Genomic DNA, 17,240 nt, shown 5'->3' with positions numbered 1-17,240 from the left:
CCCAAACCAAGACCATTCAAGGGCCACATTAGCTATGTTTCCATTCAAAGTTGCAAATTGTAACTTATGCGCAAATTTGGAATAGATGAAAGCCTTAGATGAAATCAAATGAAGATAAAAGAAGACATTAAATCTCTGAAGATCTCAGCTGAGGAGGATTAAACAACTCCACGAACAGCATTACCAGCTTCACTTATTACTGACCAGATTGACTATATTTCTGTCAGACGTCTACAGAAGCTCTTATTGAGAATCAACAGAGGTTTAGATGTTGATGTTTTATTGAAAATGTTTTACAGTCACCATTATGGTGATTAATGTTTGCAACACACACACAATGTTTGTGTGTGTTTAAGACACATTTACTATGGCAAAAAAAGCCAAAATAAATTATAATCATATATCTCATCTCAGAATCTACCAGTGATGTGTAGCTTTATGGTATTGATTATACAACCCCAAATCAGAAAAAGTTGGGACAGTATGGAAAACGCAAAAAAAAGAAAAAAAGAAGTGATTTCTAAATTTACTTTGACTTGTATTTCATTGCAGACAATATGAACACAAAATATTTCATGTTTTGTCTGGTCAACTTCATGTCATTTGTAAATATGCATCCTTTCCTGTCATTCAGACCTGCAACACATTTCACAAAAAGTTGGGACAGTAAAGCATTTACCACTTTGTAATGTTGCCATTCAGATTTCAGGTGTAATGTTGTCCCATTCTTCCTGCAAACAAGCCTTAAGGTGGGCAACAGTACGGGGTCTTCGTTGTCGCATTTTGCGCTTCAAAATGCGCCACACATTCTCTATTGGAGACAGGTCGGGACTGCAGGCAGGCCAGTCAAGTACCCGTACCCTCTTCCTCCGCAGCCAGGACTTTGTAATGTGTGCAGAATGTGGTTTTGCATTGTCTTGTTGAAATATGCATGGACGTCCCTGGAAAAGATGTCTTCTTAAAGGCAGCATATTATGCTCCAAAATCTCTATGTACTTTTCAGCATTAATGTTGCCTTCACAGAAGTGCAAGTTACCTTTGCCAAGGGCACTGACAAAACCCTATACCATGACAGACCCTGGCTTTTGGACTTGTTGCTGGTAACAGTCTGGATGATCCTTTTCTTCTTTGGTCCGGAGCACACGGCGTCCATTCCTCCCAAAAAATACCTGAAATACTGATTCATCTGACCACAGTACACGTTTCCACTGTGTGATGGTCCATCCCAGACGCCTCCGAGCCCAGAGAAGTCGACGGCGCTTCTGGACACTGTTAACATAGGGCTTCCTTTTGTTACAGTACAGTTTTAACTGGCATTTGTGGATGTAACTGCGTATTGTGGTACTTGACAAAGGTTTGCCAAAGTAGTCCTGAGCCCATGTGGTGATATCGCTTCTAGGTGAATGACGATTCTTGATGCAGTGCCGCCTGAGGGATCGGAGATCACGGTTGTTCAGCTTAGGCTTGCGCCCTTGTCCTTTACGCACTGAAATTCCTCCAGATTCCTTGAATCTTTTAATTATGTTATGCACTGTTGAATGTGAAATATCCAAATCTCTTCCTATCTTTCTTTGAGGAACATTGTTTTTAAACATTTCAATAATTTTCTCACGTATTTGTTGGCAAACTGGCGATCCTCTGCCCATCTTTGCTCCTAAAGGATTAGACCTTTCTTGGATGCTGCTTTTGTACCAAATCATAATTACAATCACCTGCTGACATCACCTGTTTCAAATCACATCATTATTTAACCATTTTACCTCATTACTAGCCCTAAATTGCTCCTGTCCCAACTTTTTTTTAAATGTGTTGCAGGTCTGAATGACAGGAAAGGATTCATATTTACAAATGACATGAAGTTGACCAGACAAAACATGAAATATTTTGTGTTCATATTGTCTGCAATGAAATACAAGTCAAAGTAAATTTAGAAATCACTTCTTTTTTTTTTGTTTTTTTGCGTTTTCCATACTGTCCCAAGTTTTTCTGATTTGGGGTTGTAGTAAGCCTATGATTTTACAGCACAAGACCCAGCAGTGCTGTGGCAACCAGATAATGGGGATGATTTCAAAAACATTATGCACAGAAGGTTTTGAAATACTCCATCATTTAGACACAGAAACATCAAAAATTAGCGTATGAATCTCAAACAATGGGAACAATTAAAATATCCAGAAACAAGACAAAACAAACAACTAAAGTCACAACAATTAAAACGACAGCAAAAATAAAACTAAATATTAAGCATAACTGGTTGATCTGGATAATTTATGCCACATTATTTATACATGCTGGGAGTCATGGATGAGTTTTGCATCTGGCTACAGATTAATCATAATCAGAACATAAAACCAAATGTTGCTTGCTCTGAAATTTGTTTGTTTTATAACTTACCACAGAATTTAAGAACAAGCATCATTCACTCAGTAAAAGTGTAAAGATAAATGTCTTAAAGTAATTTGTAAGACAAGCTAAAGGACTGTTTTTGAATTATTCCAATTTAAACTTTTATATTTAAAATTATATATTTTTAAGATTTATATATCTTTATGACATTTTTTGAACACTATTTGAATATCTTATTCGATTTACCAAAGATAAATGTGAACTTCCTGTGTGCTCTGCCTATAAAAACCACATTGGTTTCATTATATGCGGAAATCATTAATCATACGCCTTCATTCAGCTAAACACATCACAATCTAGACTCTAGAACTCGTTGTTTTAACTTGACTATGTCAAGTTTATATCGTCCTTAAATTAAACGAGTGCAGCAAATAAATAACAAATTGACAAAACAATTACTCAGCAAATGCCTTTATTTTACAAAAATAAAACTTTAGTATTACATTACATGACAATATTCCAGCTCCATTCGTCACTAAAGAGTTGTCGACCCAGATTCATATACTGTAATGAGCAAATGAGATGATAACCTGAGCACCAGAGAAATATTAAACATCATACAGTGTTTGAGAGAACACATTATTACACAAAATGCAATTAAAAATGCAAAAAAAATAAATTGCTGGATTAACTCTTCCAAATGAATAAATGTAACTCTTTCCCCTCCAGCGTTTTTTTTTTTTTTTTAAGTTGCCAGCCACCGCCAGGGTTTTTGATCATTTTCCCAAAAATGTAATGGCCCATAGAATATGTTGTATAAATATCTGAGCATGCAATATTTTCAACAATATATTAAACAAACAAACAAAAATTCGGGAAATTCTGTGTTTGGCGGGGAAGCATTTTTTCTCACGAATAAGGAAAATTCAGTGTTTGGCGGGGAAGCATTTTTTCTCACGAATAAGGAAAATTCAGTGTTTGGCGGGGAAGCATTTTTTCTCACGAATAAGGAAAATTCAGTGTTTGGCAGGGAAGCATTTTTTCTCACGAATAAGGAAAATTCAGTGTTTGGCAGGGAAGCATTTTTTCTCACGAATAACGAAAAATTCAGTGTTTGGCGGGGAAAGAGTTAAACATGCTACACAATGAGGTCACTGGACAACAATATAGGACTGTTTTCATTGCACACACTCTTAAAAATAATGGTTCTTTATTGGCATCGACGGTTCCAAATCCAATGATTTGGACGATCGACGATTTAAAATCCATGGAACCTTTCCATTCACAAAAGGTTCTGTTAGAATGTTCTGATCACTGAAAGGTTCTTTTAGAATGTTCTGATCACGGAAAAGGTTATTTTAGAATGTTCTGATCACTGAAAATGTTCTCCAAAAAAGGTTCTTCTATTGATAGTTTTTCACGTGACATCACACCCTTATATAAATGCCCAACTGGAGGGCAAAACAAGGCTTTCCTCCTTTGCCCGTCATTCATTAATGAACTAAGACAGCTTTATTAAAAGACCAAATTCAATACACACCTTATTAATGATGCATACTATATACACGCAAGCAGATGAAGCCAGAATATAAACACAAAGCACAGTTTCTTGTTAAGTGTATTTACATATAAAACCATTTGAGAGAAAATGCGTATTGCGCTCATATTCTGGATGTTCTGCTCTCCAGGTCTCTGTGCCAGTCACATGACTGGAAACTATGAATAGCTTTGCTACAAAAGTCCCCTTGAACCTTTATTTGTAAGAGTGTAATGCATACTGTTTAATAAAAATATCAGGCAGCATACAGTGTATATTACACAGTACGCAGTAAGCATATGACCATATAATGCTTAGCTGAGCCAACACATCTATTGAGTAATAAAAACACACAAAATGTGCAGTCTTTCCCCTGTGGTCTCATGTTTCTGACGTGTCATATCTCTCCCAGTTTGCAGTAAACCGTGTTTATTTGTTCTGAGTCGGGTTCTTCTGCCTGATGTACTGTAGCTCTTACTTGAACAGTTCTGTCGGGTCCAGATGGCTGTTGCTCCTGCTTATCTATCATTACCGCCATACTGTTTACCTGACAGACCTTGGGCTGAGAAAGACACAAACCAACAAATGAACAGGTCAGAGTTTCTGGTAATATCAGGTCAAAGTTCAAATCTCAAAGCGTAACATACATGTCGTGACGGAGTGTCATAGATGGTTCCTCCTGTGCTGCTGTCAGTGTTGTTTCCTGGAGGATTCTGGGATGCGCCTGGCTTTTCCACTGTGCTGTAGATGGTTTCATGATGCTGTTCAATCACTGTAGTCCTGCCGTGGCCTGTCACAACATGACTGGACTGATACAGAGAAAGAACAGACATGAGAACGACAGTCGTGACAGGTGATTCTGCTCCGAGAGAGAGTTTGACCAATACCTGCGGATGAACTTTTGAAGTCTTTCTTTTCTTGACAACTACTACAATCAAACCCATGAACAATCCCAACACGACACCAACCCCAGCGGTGACGGCGATCCAAGAGATGAAGGCTGGTGGAGAACGCAAATCACTTTGCAGTTTTTCATGGCCTGAAGATAAACAGAAATATTAAAAATATTTTAGAAAGAGAAACAACGAAACGGCTATTTACACAAGACTTTATTATTATGTTATTTTATATAGTTTTTTTAACTTAAATGTAAAATAAAACAATAAAATGTTATTTTATTTGAATATTTTTGTAAATATTAACAAAAAAAGAAATACAATAAAAAGAGAGAGAAACAACAACAACATTATTTTTATTTCATATTAAAAAATTTTTTATTTAATTTTATTGTATTATTTTATAATATATATATATATATATATATATATATATATATATATATATATATATATATATATATATATATATATACATATATATATATATACATATATATATATATATATATATATATATATATATATATATATATATATATATATATATATATATTTTTTTTTTTTTTTTTTTATCTTATTATTTTATTACATTTTATTTTATAACCCTGAAATAATGTCTATATCTGTAATTGCATACTTCCCTACTATATAGTAGATGAAAAAATGTGTGACAAAAGAAGTATACGATGGACACTTTACTATCCCATTTTATTTTATTTATTTTATATTTTATTTAATTGTATTATTTTATGTTTTATTTTATATTATTTTATTTTATTATTTTATGTTTTATTTTATATTATTTTATTCATTATTTTATGTTTTATTTTATATTATTTTGTTTTATTTTATTTTATATTATATTATTTTATGTTTTATTTTATATTATTTTATTTATTGTTTTATTTTATATTATTTTATGTTTTATTTTATATTATTTTATGTTTTATTTTATATTATTTTATTTAAAAATAATTATTACTTTAAGTAGTCGCAAAGTAATTGATTATTCAATATAAGTACCTCCTCAAGAGAATGTGATTTTGGACATGCCAGAGTAATTTTTAACTCTGAATAAAGTCATAAAGTCCCTTTATACTTTCCGCTCTATATGCCTCATTCATGAAACACGAGCAGAACGAATGTGTGTGTAAATCGTTCGTAAAGCCGCTCTGATGTAAATTTTTGGATTCATGAACATTTTCGTATACGCCTCCGCCGGCCAGGCGGCCTCAGCGCTACACTCTATGGCGGTGCTTCAGGTCTTCCAGGCCAAACTCCTCCATTCCCTGGATGAGTCTGTCCCTGATAACGAGGCTCTGAAGGATCTGCACGGCGCCACTGACTTGGCCCTGCGCGCTACCAAGGCCAATGCTCAGGCGATCGGCAGATGTATGGCCAACTTGACGGTGTTGGAGCGCCATTTGTGGCTCAACCTAACCGAGATGAAAGACTCGGACAAGACCACTTTCCTGGACGCGCCCATGTCGCCTTCAGGAGTATTCAGTCCCTCCGTGGTTGGGTTCACGGAATGCTTCACAGAGGCGCAAAAGGCTTCACAGGCAATGCGACATTTCCTGCCCAAGCGTTCCAGCTCCTCTGCTAGCCGTCACGCTAAAGCTGGACCAGCCCAGCCCACCAAGGCGGCGCCACCAGCTCACCAGCCTCGCGCGGCTTCTAAGCCCGGACAGCGTTCCCGCTCTACGAGCCGCAGCAGACCGCCGGAGCGTCGAGGTCCCCGACCTAGCAATGTGTCGAAACCTGAGCCGCCAAAGCCGTCCTAGCCAGAGGCACAAAGAGAAGGTGGATAACACCCGCTTCGGCCGGTTTACCACCTCGCTCTCTTCCAAAATGTCCTCCAGCTCCCTTCAATCAGGTGGCTGGACACATCACATTCACAGCTAACGAGCCCGCAAACAAACGCGCTCGCCTGTACACAAACGCCGTTTTCACGGCGACCCATATGAGTCACAAAAAGAGTTTTTCTCTGTAGGCAGTGTGCCAGCATTAAAGCATGTACCCCTACACTCAATCACTCCCCCATGTTCCCCAGCCCCCTGCACTCAGGTGGCTGGAAACACTATCCTCACAGTCAACGAGCCCGTGCTCAAACTCGCTCGCCTGTACACAAGCACCAATATTCTATGTCCCCCGGCCCCCTGCACTCAGGCGGCGGGAAACAATTCCCTCATAAGCGCCACTTTAAAGCAACATTATCGGGCCACCAAGTCCCTGTTACTCAGCGACTCGCCCCACAAATTAATTCAGCCCCTGGCTTCGAAGGCCGAGGCCTGGCAGGCCATTCCCGGCATTTCAAAATGGGTGTTGAACATAATAGAACAAGGTTACTCGCTACAGTTTGCTCGCAGACCACCACGCTTTCGCGCCATGGAAGAGACAACGATGAGAAGCGACTAGGGTTGGGTACCGAAATCCGGTTCCAATATGGCACCGGTACTTATATAACCGGTATGTACCGGACCGAATCAGAACGCAGATTTCGGTTCCTCATTTCGGTGCCAAAATTCAAACGTGCTTTTGCGCTTTGGCTGAGCCAGAGACAGACGCTCAGCGCTCGTCACATCACAACTCATGACAACTATTCAGTGTTTTCAAGGACATCATGTTTATTTCAGGTTTCAGACATTTAAATGCTCATAAGTAGCTCCACTAGCAAAAAACACACCCTGATGTCTATGAAAGCGGCTATGACAATCCTTTCAGACGGTTATAATTTGACTAACGTTACATGTTTTATTCACATCAGATACATGCACATTATATAGTAACTATAGCGTTTACTCTGTTCTTCTTCCAGTTCACTGGTCACTTACTTTCATGTATTTCGTGAGACGAGAATGAACTCAAGTGTTGTAAATCCGACAGATCCGATTCTGAGGCGCAAACTAACATGGCGCCGCCCATTGCGCTTTATAGATCAACTAACACACATTGACTCACACATTTGAACATCAGATAGTTCGTGACACAGTTAAGAAGTTTGTGAATATTTTGAATAAAAAGAAAAAACGAAATAAACCCGATACAGCTGAGCTGTCAGCGCTATTGCGGCTGCGTCATCATGTGAGAAACATGACGCGTCGCCATGGAAACATTAAGACCATGCGTTCTAAAATATTTAGCCAGAGAATATGAACATATTTCAAAAAAGAGCTGAAGCTCGAAGCTGGTTAGTAGCAGAGCAAGAATACAGACAACTGCTGTTATTATTGTAATTAAGAGTTATATTAGGCTTGTTGTAGTTGGGTTAGGTGGCTTAGGTTTTACTGTGAATTTGTAAATAAGTCAATTATAATTTGTAAATAAGTAAATTGTGTTTTGTTTTTATTTATATTCATACATTTAAGTATACATTAAACTTTTAATAAATGGTTCAATTTAAATAAAAAATAAATAAATAAAAAGCCATTTAATGTCATCCACCTCGTTTTGTGGCCTTTAAAAAAAAAAAAAGTATCGGTTCAGGCACCGTTTAGGCACCGGAACCGTTTTAAAAGTATCGGTTTGGCACCGGAATCGAAAAAAACCCAAACGATACCCAACCCTAGAAGCGACACAAGTCATGTGCTTCGAACCGAAATATCAAAACTGTTAATGAAAAGGACGGTGGAAGCCGTACACCCCTCACAGAGCGAGTCGGGCTTTTATAGTCGTTACTTCCTTGTACCAAAAAAGGACGGTGGCCTCAGGCCCATCCTAGATCTCAGACATCTGAACAAAGCCCTTATGAAGCGCCCGTTCAGAATGTTGAAAATGAAACAAATCCTCGCGCACATTCACCCGGGGGATTGGTTTTTCACTGTGGATCTAGAGGATACCTATTTCCACATACAAATAGCCCCTCAATGAGAATTCTCCACTATCTCGACGACTGGCTCATAATAGCTCAGTCAGAGATACAGTTATTGAACCACATATCTTGGCTTCTCAACCATTTAAAATGCTTGGGCCTCAGAATCAACGTGACAAAGAGCTCACTGTCTCCCACACAGAACGTTTCGTTTCTGGGAACAGTGTTAGACTCACTGCAGATGAACGCGCGACTGACATCACAGCGCGCGCTCTCTGTTCAGAACCGAGCGGTTTCCCTCAGGTCCGGTGCACTCACTCCTCTCAAACACTTTCAGAGGATGTTGGGTCACATGGCCTCGGCGACGCCAGTTCTCAGACTAGGTCTGTTACACATGCGCCCCCTACAGCACTGGCTGAATCGCCGCGGGCGTGAGCTTGGGCACTGTTACGAAGTGGAAAGTTATCTCAACAGATGCATCCAACCTAGGTTGGGGAGCCCTTCACAAGGGCAGGCCAGTCTCCGGTCTCTGGTCAGACTCGGAGAAGAGCCTTCACATAAACTGTCTAGAGATGAAAGCGGTCACGCTATCGCTAAGAGCTTTCCTTCCGTACATAAAGCACCACCATGTCCTGATCCGAACGGACAGCAGGTCAGTGGTAGCCTATATAAAACGCCAGGGCGGTCTAAGATCTATCGGTCTACACACAATGGCGGAAAAAGTCCTAATATGGGCAGAGCGAAACCTGAGCTCGCTGAGAGCGACTCATGTGCCAGGCATTCTGAATCTGGGTCCGGACATGCTGTCCAGGGACAAAGTGTCCCCAGCAGAGTGGTCTCTTCACCCACATACGATTCAGACAATTTGGGGCAGGTTTGGAGAGGCAAAAGTGGATCTTTTCGCCTCACAAGGCAATTCTCAATGCCTAATATATTTCTCCAAGCACAAGGATGCGTTGGCCCATGAATGGCCCAACCTTCCTCTTTATGCTTTTCCCCCAATCTCAATGTTACCTCAGGTCATAGAGAGGATCAGGGAGAGCAAGTGCGCTGTGCTTTTAATAGCCCCGCTTTTGAGAACTCAACCATGGTTCTCACTGCTAAGTCGGATGTCAGATACAGCTCCGTGGCCAATACCGCTGAGGAGAGACCTCCTCATGCAGGCAAAACGGCAGATCTGGCATCCCCGTCCCGATCTATGTGCGCTTCATGTCTGGCCCATCAACGGGTACATGAGAACCTCTCTGAAAATGTTTTAAACACTATTTCTGAAGCTAGAGCCCCCACGACCAGGCGGCTCTATTCAGGCAAATGGTCAGTCTTTTCAGACTGGTGTAAAGCACGAAGCCTGACCCCACATAATTGTGAAGTGTCAGAAGTGCTCACTTTTTTACAAGAGCTACTGGACGTGGGTCGTTCCCCCTTCACGCTCAAAGTTTATGTGGCTGCTATAGCAGCGTATCACATTCAAGTCAACGGACTGTCACTGGGAAAGAACGATCTTATCGTGCGCTTCCTTAAAGGGGCTAGAAGGCTTCACCCACCTCGCCCCCCTTCAGTACCTATATGGGACCTGTCCACGGTCCTGGATGCCATGAAAGGCTCTACATTCGAGCCTCTGCATTCGGTGAGCTTAAAGCTCCTATCACTAAAGACCGCTTTTCTGCTAGCGATCGCATCAGTTAAGCGGGTGGGTGATCTGCACGCGCTCTCAGTGAGCGCCTCTTGTCTGAAATTTGGGCCAAACGACTCCAAAGTCGTCCTCAAACCAAGGCATGGATATGTACCTAAGGTGCTTTCAACTCCGTTCAGAGCACAGGTCATTTCACTTTCAGCACTCTCATCATCGTTAGATGAGGAAGATGCTAATTTGCTCTGTCCTGTCAGAGCGCTGAGAATATACATAGAGCGTTCCGCTGCTTTCAGACAAACTGAACAGCTCTTTGTGTGCTTTGGCGGCCGCACCCGCGGGTGCGCGGTTACAAAGCAGACCTTGTCACGATGGATAGCGGATGCTATCTCGCTGACTTATGAGTCTAAAGATCTCAGCTGCCCTATAGGCGTCAAAGCCCATTCTACTAGAGGCATGGCCTCATCGTGGGCTTGGTCTACTGGCATTTCTCTGAATGATATCTGTGCGGCGGCAGGCTGGGCCTCCCCGTCCACTTTTATAATTTCTTATAATTTAGATGTCCCTGCCTTACAGGCCAGCTGTGTAATACATTTAACCCCTTAAGGCTTGTCAGTCTGGTCTGGGTTAACTATTTGTATAAGTCATAAGCACATTCCTTATACGACTCGAATTGTCTGGTCATTCATTATTCTTTGGCCCGACTATGTCTGGTCCATACATATATATATAGATATATATATATATATACTACACGTATCTTTGCGTGTTATTCTCATTAAATGGCCCGACTCAGGTCTGGCTCATACTGGGACTTCATGATATCATATTACGGGCCCACTTAGGTCGGCTTGGGTATGGTGTCTCCGGGCTTCAGAGCCGTTAAGCGAGCACGGCGTTTTGCATTGGGTCCCCTAACGTTTAGCTAAACGCAATACGAGAGTACTCTCGAAAGGGAACGCTTCGGTTACTAACGTAACCTCAGTTCCCTGAGAAGAGGAAACGAGTATTGCGTTTGCTTGCCGTGCTTCGCTTGCTCAGGAGTCGCTTCAGTCGATTAACCTGACTAACCTGGCGAGACAGGGTTTTATATACCCTTGGCTATACAAAAAATTTGTTGCCCCTTGTGGCGGGAGTATAGAAGGACCTGATTGGTCCGTCTCGCCCAGCGGTCTCGCCATAGGTTCCTGCAGTTGCAGCGGCACAGCCAATCAGCACGCAGCAGCTTCCTGCTTAACGAAAACAAACTAAAAAGCGAAAACTAGGTGGGTTATCGTTAACTGAAATAAAAATAAAAAAACGAGCCATTACAAAAAAATGATAACTAACATAAACTGTAATGTGTGTTTGGCAAAACTAACTAAAATAAAATTCTAGATTAAATTACCTTAGTTTTCGTCTTTATCAATGTCTTTCATAGAGCAAATAACGTTCAGCTGCATTTCCTTTCCCTGCGACTCTCACACACACGCGTGACACACACACACACACACACACACACACACACGCACAGCCCCTCCCCTCCGTGCACACCGCAGTCTTCATGAGAACGAGTGTTCGACGTTGAAAGCAAGTTGGCGAAAGGTTGGTATCTCGTGAACACCTTTACACAATCACACATTAAAAAGTGGTATACATTTTTTTTAAATTCAGAATATAATGTTGTCAGTGTGTTAATGTCGACCCGAGAAGCGATTGCTACTTTAGAAAGTTAACTAGTCGCAAGTTTGAGGTAAAATGCACTTGGGTTGTCGATGGGTCACTAGGATAAGCTGTGATTCAAATATTAAATAATGTTATGTCATTAGGCTATTGTATAGGGTAAATTTAGTATAGGGTGTGAAAATTGTACAGCTGTGGTATTTGTATAGGTTTAACTCAATTTAGGTTTAGCTGTATATTTGTATTTTAGCTCAAAAATGGGTTGAATACATGCGGTTCTGTGTAATTAAATAGCATTCTGTGGACAATTTGCCTTATATAGAGAGGAATTAGATACAGTATGCTATTACTTTATCATACATTTACATGAGCAGACAGATAGCATTTAGTCATTGCTTATAGTAACTCATCAGGAGCAAAGTCTGGCCTAAGTTAATTCCCCCATGCAGCTTTAATGTGTCTAAAAGCTAACATTACACTAACTTTTCTTTAACAGAGTAGAAATGAAAGAAGAGGATATGTCTGTCATGTTTTACTTGTTAACATCTTGGTTTCTTGACTGGTTGTTGACATAAGTGTAGTTCTAGTGAGTGCAAAGATTTTGCAAACGCAAGTTACAAATACCCTGGGGGCTAAGCCCCCCCTGTCTTCCAATCCTAGTGACGTCCCTGTTTGTTAGTATTGCATTGTTACAGATTGTTTGATATCTATTGATTACATACCTTAGCACGCTGTCACAGGCTGGAGAAGCTGTTATTGGTTCATTCGTGATCAGACTCGGACTTGTAAAGCCCAAAGTCCCGGGGCTATGTGTTTTCAGACAGGCTCGCGCGTGTGTGTGTGTGTGTGTGTGTGTATGGTTTGCGGTTATATTCACTGATGATCAAGCGAAATGATACAGAAATAACATTCCATCAATCGCGGGTGGATGAGAGATGAATCATTGTGTTTGTTTGATAAAGACATTTTGCGAGTCCTGGCTGTGGGCTGGGCGATTAATTCCGGTTGCCGTTTGCCACGCGCTGTCACTGACAGGGGGAGCAGGAGCCCATTAAATATGCAAATCTCATCCAATCCTAGCCGTGGGCGTTTACTTCCAGTGCGGCACGCCCATCAAAACCAATTGGTTTTCAGAGAGCCTCAAAACCAAGGCAGAAAATAGCCTATTACTTATTCATTATGATGTTTCTGAATGTAAAAACCACGCAAACGTCATAAGTTGACCTCAGACAACAGTATAAAAAATTTAAAAAGCCAGTTTATGACACCTTTAAAGCACTCTTTAAGCGCATGCACACTAAAATGCTATACAGTCTCTGTATTCAGCGCCGAACGGTGTCGAATTTCAACTGCACCATATTAGTCATTTGTAGAGGTGCATTTTCCCTATATAATGGCACATTTGTAAAGAATATTCAAGTTGGCAGTCATAAAACCTCTCATTAAGAAGCCACAATTAGATCATAATAACCTAGCAAATTACAGACCAATTTCAAATCTTCCATTCATGTCTAAAATACTAGAAAAAGTTGTGTCCACTCAATTGTGCTCTTTCTTGCAAGAAAATGATATCTATGAAAAATTTCAATCAGGATTCAGGCCGCATCACAGCACATAAACCGCGCTCGTTAAAATCACAAATGATTTACTTCTAGCTTCTGACCAAGGCTGTATCTCAATACTAGTTCTACTCGATCTTAGTGCTGCGTTCGATACTATAGATCATAAAATACTCTTAGATCGACTTCAAAATTACACTGGTGTTCAGGGACAGGCATTAAACTGGTTTAGATCGTATTTATCAGACCGCTACCATTTTGTCTGTCTAAATGGGGAAAAATCAAAGATAACATCAGTAGACTATGGGGTGCCGCAAGGATCCGTGCTAGGCCCTCTGCTATTCTCTATATATATGCTGCCACTTGGTAATATTATAAGAAAACATGGAATTAATTTCCACTGTTATGCTAATGACACTCAATTATATATTTCATCACGACCAGATGAAAACGCAAAATTATCTAAACTGACAGCGTGTGTTGATGATATTAAACACTGGATGACGTGTAATTTTCTGCTATTGAATTCAGATAAAACGGAGGTATTACTTATTGGTCCAAAAAACTGCCCACAAAACCTCTCACAAAACAACTTTAACTTGGAAGGATATCCTGTCACTTTATCCACTACAGTAAAAGACCTGGGTGTTATATTAGACCGCAACTTGTCTTTCGAAAATCATATTTCATATGTTACAAGAACGGCATTTTTCCACCTTAGAAACATTGCTAAGCTACGTAACATGCTATCTATCTCAGATGCAGAAAAGTTAGTTCATGCATTCATGACCTCGAGACTAGATTACTGTAATGCTTTATTAGCTGGTTGTCCTGCATCATCAATAAACAAGCTACAGTTAGTCCAAAACGCAGCTGCTAGAGTTCTTACTAGGTCAAGAAAATATGATCATATAACACCAATTTTATCATTGGTGATTTTATCACCAAAGAACTGATTGTGGACTTCAGGAAGAGACAGCATCGGTCATACTCCCCTCTCATGATCAGCGGGACACCGGTAGAGAGAGTGAGCAGCTTCAAATACCTGGGTGTGAACATCTCCGAGGATCTGACCTGGACTACACACATCCAGACACAGGTGAAAAAAGCCAGGCAAAGACTGTACCACCTGCGCCAGCTGAGGAAATTCAGGGTTTCACCAGCCATCCTGAAAACTTTCTATCGAGGGGCGATAGAAAGTGTCCTGACTCAGTGCATCACAGCGTGGTACGGGAACAGCACCAGTCACGACTGTAAAGCCCTGCAAAGAGTGGTGCGCTTATCCGAGCGCATCTCAGGCTCAGCTCTCCCGTCTCTGCAGGACATCTACACCAAACGCTGCAGAGGTAGAGCTACTAAAATCATCAGAGACATTAATCACCCTGCAAACTCTCACTTCACCCTGCTGCCATCTGGTAAGCGCTTCCGTAGCCTGATGGCAAAGACTGAAAGACTCAGGAGGAGTTTCTTCCCCCAGGCCATCAGACTCCTGAACTCAGTCACGTGACTTCACTTCACCCCCGCACACGCATAAACATACAGTTTTTTAACATTAACATCCACATACTGCAATTGCACTGCACTTTACGTTCCTATTGTTACTGCGTAACAACCTGTAATAAACCTTGCACATTATACTTCTTTATATATACATATTATATATTTTATGTTAACCACTTATTTTTAAGTCTACAGTTTATCTCACTTATCATATCCACATATTTTTTATATATTTTTTTTTATCTTATTTCCTATTTTTATCTTTTACTTGATTTATTTATAATTCTACTTATGTTAATACTTTTTATTCTAATTTTATTCTATTTCTATTTAATTTCTTGTAACTGTTATTTGCACTGTCCATGGAGCGGACCTGTTTACATTTCACTGCCAGTTGTATATTGTGTATATAACTGTGTATGTGACAAATAAAACTCTTGAATCTTGAATCTTGAATCATCTCTACACTGGTTACCTGTGAAGTTCCGTATCAATTACAAAGTATTGCTACTGACCTATAAAGCCCTAAATGGTTTAGCTCCAGTGTATTTAACGGATCTTTTATCGCCCTACAATCCATCGCGCTCTTTAAGATCACTAAACTCGAGGCTTCTGGTCATTCCTAGGATATCTAAGTCCACTAAAGGAGGGAGGGCATTTTCACATTTAGCTCCTAAACTCTGGAATAGTCTTCCTGCTGTTGTTCGAGGTTCAGACTCGCTGTCCCAGTTTAAAACTAGATTAAAGACGCATCTCTTTAGCCAAGCATTCACATTATAAATACGTTTTATACTACAGTTAAATCGCACCAACAGCATTAATATTCTGAACAGCAGCTATGCTAATTATTTCCCATCTGCTTTTCTGTTGTTATCTCGGGACACTAGTCCCGAGGTAACTAGTTCGTCAGCTCCAGTTTGTATCCAGCCTCTCATGGAGACTTCAGATGCCCCGACACCTGTGAAGAGATGACTCGACGCCTGTGAAGAGACGACTCAACGCCAGCGTTGTTATGGCCTAAAATAATACATGATTGGTTAACTTATCCTAACATTTTTCTTTAACATTCTCTTTCTAACATTTTTCAATGTACATTTATGAAATGCACTTTCTGTGAAGCTGCTTTGAAACAATGTGTATTGTGAAAAGCGCTATACAAATAAATTTGAATTGAATTGAATTGAATTTGTTCTTCCTATTTACTGTATTAACCGTTGTATTTAAATATTCCTTGTCAAGATTACTGTTCTTATTTATTGGAACTACTATTTGTTATATTTCTCTTTTATCTTTCACTAGTAGACAACGATTTATTCAGTGTACCGAGTTGTGGTGACAATAAATGTGTTATTCCCGTAGACCTGATCTTCTGTGGTAAACGTCTCTCACCGGACGCTCTGTAGTGGGTCAGTTATCAACCGGCAAATTCACACTGGGAGAGCTACTAGTAGCCATCCTTTTTACAACGATGTTACTCTGCAATACTTTAAAGCCTAATTGTCCACATTTAGCACTTTAGAGTACAGTTTACATACAGTATTTGTGATAAACAATCAAGAGGTTTGTGGTGCCAGCAGTCCTCCATGTTTGCCTGATTATATTCATGCAGTCTGTAACGGTTTAATTTCAGCATCTGGAGGAAACAGTTATTAACTTCACACAGTGATATAAACACTCCTCCGCGTTCCTGTTTTTCTTTCGTTAGAAACCAGAGGGGATTCACCACGTTTCCACAGATTTACACACACACGTTGCGTAACGTAGGCCTACTCGCTATTAATATCATAAATATGCAAATAAGAGCAGTGTGAAATCAGTGTGAAATCCCAAGTGTAAGGGTTGATTATTACAGACCGAGATGAGTATTGAATAAACTTACACATGAAGTCTGAAGTCGGAGAATGATTCCTGCTCACGTGGTTGCTGGCGTGGCACTGGAAGCCGGCGTCCAGCACAGTGACAGTGAAGTTGATGGAGGACAGAGAGGAGTGCGTCTCCGCACACAGACTTCGGTTGCAGTTATACAAGGCCCAGCTGCCGTCGACGGAGCAGTTGACTGCGGCCCGACACACTCCAGCTGACGAATTGACATCATGGGGACTCACTCTGACCACAGGCTCAGAGACGGGGTCTGGAAAACAGCACAACATCTGAGCTGAGATACTGAAGTTTACAGCATGCGTGTAAATGAAGACGAGGCCGATGGACGGGTCTTACTCTCCACTGTCAGCTGGAAGTCAGCCAAAAGTCGCTCCCAGGCCGTAAGGGCCTCGTATTGCCCGCTGTCATTTCCCTG

At 40.5% G+C, this 17,240-nt stretch overlaps 1 protein-coding gene across 1 annotated transcript in view; it reads right to left on the bottom strand.

Annotated features, from left to right (window-relative positions):
• Positions 1-2,803: 2,803 nt before the first annotated feature.
• Positions 2,804-17,240, bottom strand: part of LOC307120059 (uncharacterized protein) — a 17,190-nt gene continuing 2,753 nt past the window's right edge. Inside the window, exons 3-7 of the mRNA XM_079806911.1 lie at positions 17,162-17,240; positions 16,824-17,075; positions 4,771-4,922; positions 4,531-4,692; positions 2,804-4,445 (exon numbers count right to left, since the gene is read on the bottom strand). The exon at positions 17,162-17,240 is cut by the window's right edge and continues 206 nt beyond it. Of these exons, the coding sequence (XP_079663037.1) occupies positions 4,281-4,445; positions 4,531-4,692; positions 4,771-4,922; positions 16,824-17,075; positions 17,162-17,240 (810 nt within the window). The 3' untranslated portion in view covers positions 2,804-4,280. The remainder of the gene's footprint in view (positions 4,446-4,530; positions 4,693-4,770; positions 4,923-16,823; positions 17,076-17,161) is intronic.

This window comes from Gobio gobio (genome assembly GCF_949357685.1).
Source record: "Gobio gobio genome assembly, chromosome: 2".
NCBI classification, from domain to species: Eukaryota; Metazoa; Chordata; class Actinopteri; order Cypriniformes; family Gobionidae; genus Gobio; species Gobio gobio.
The sequence above is the reverse complement of the archived record's forward strand: the minus strand, read 5'-3'. Positions and strand labels throughout refer to the sequence as shown.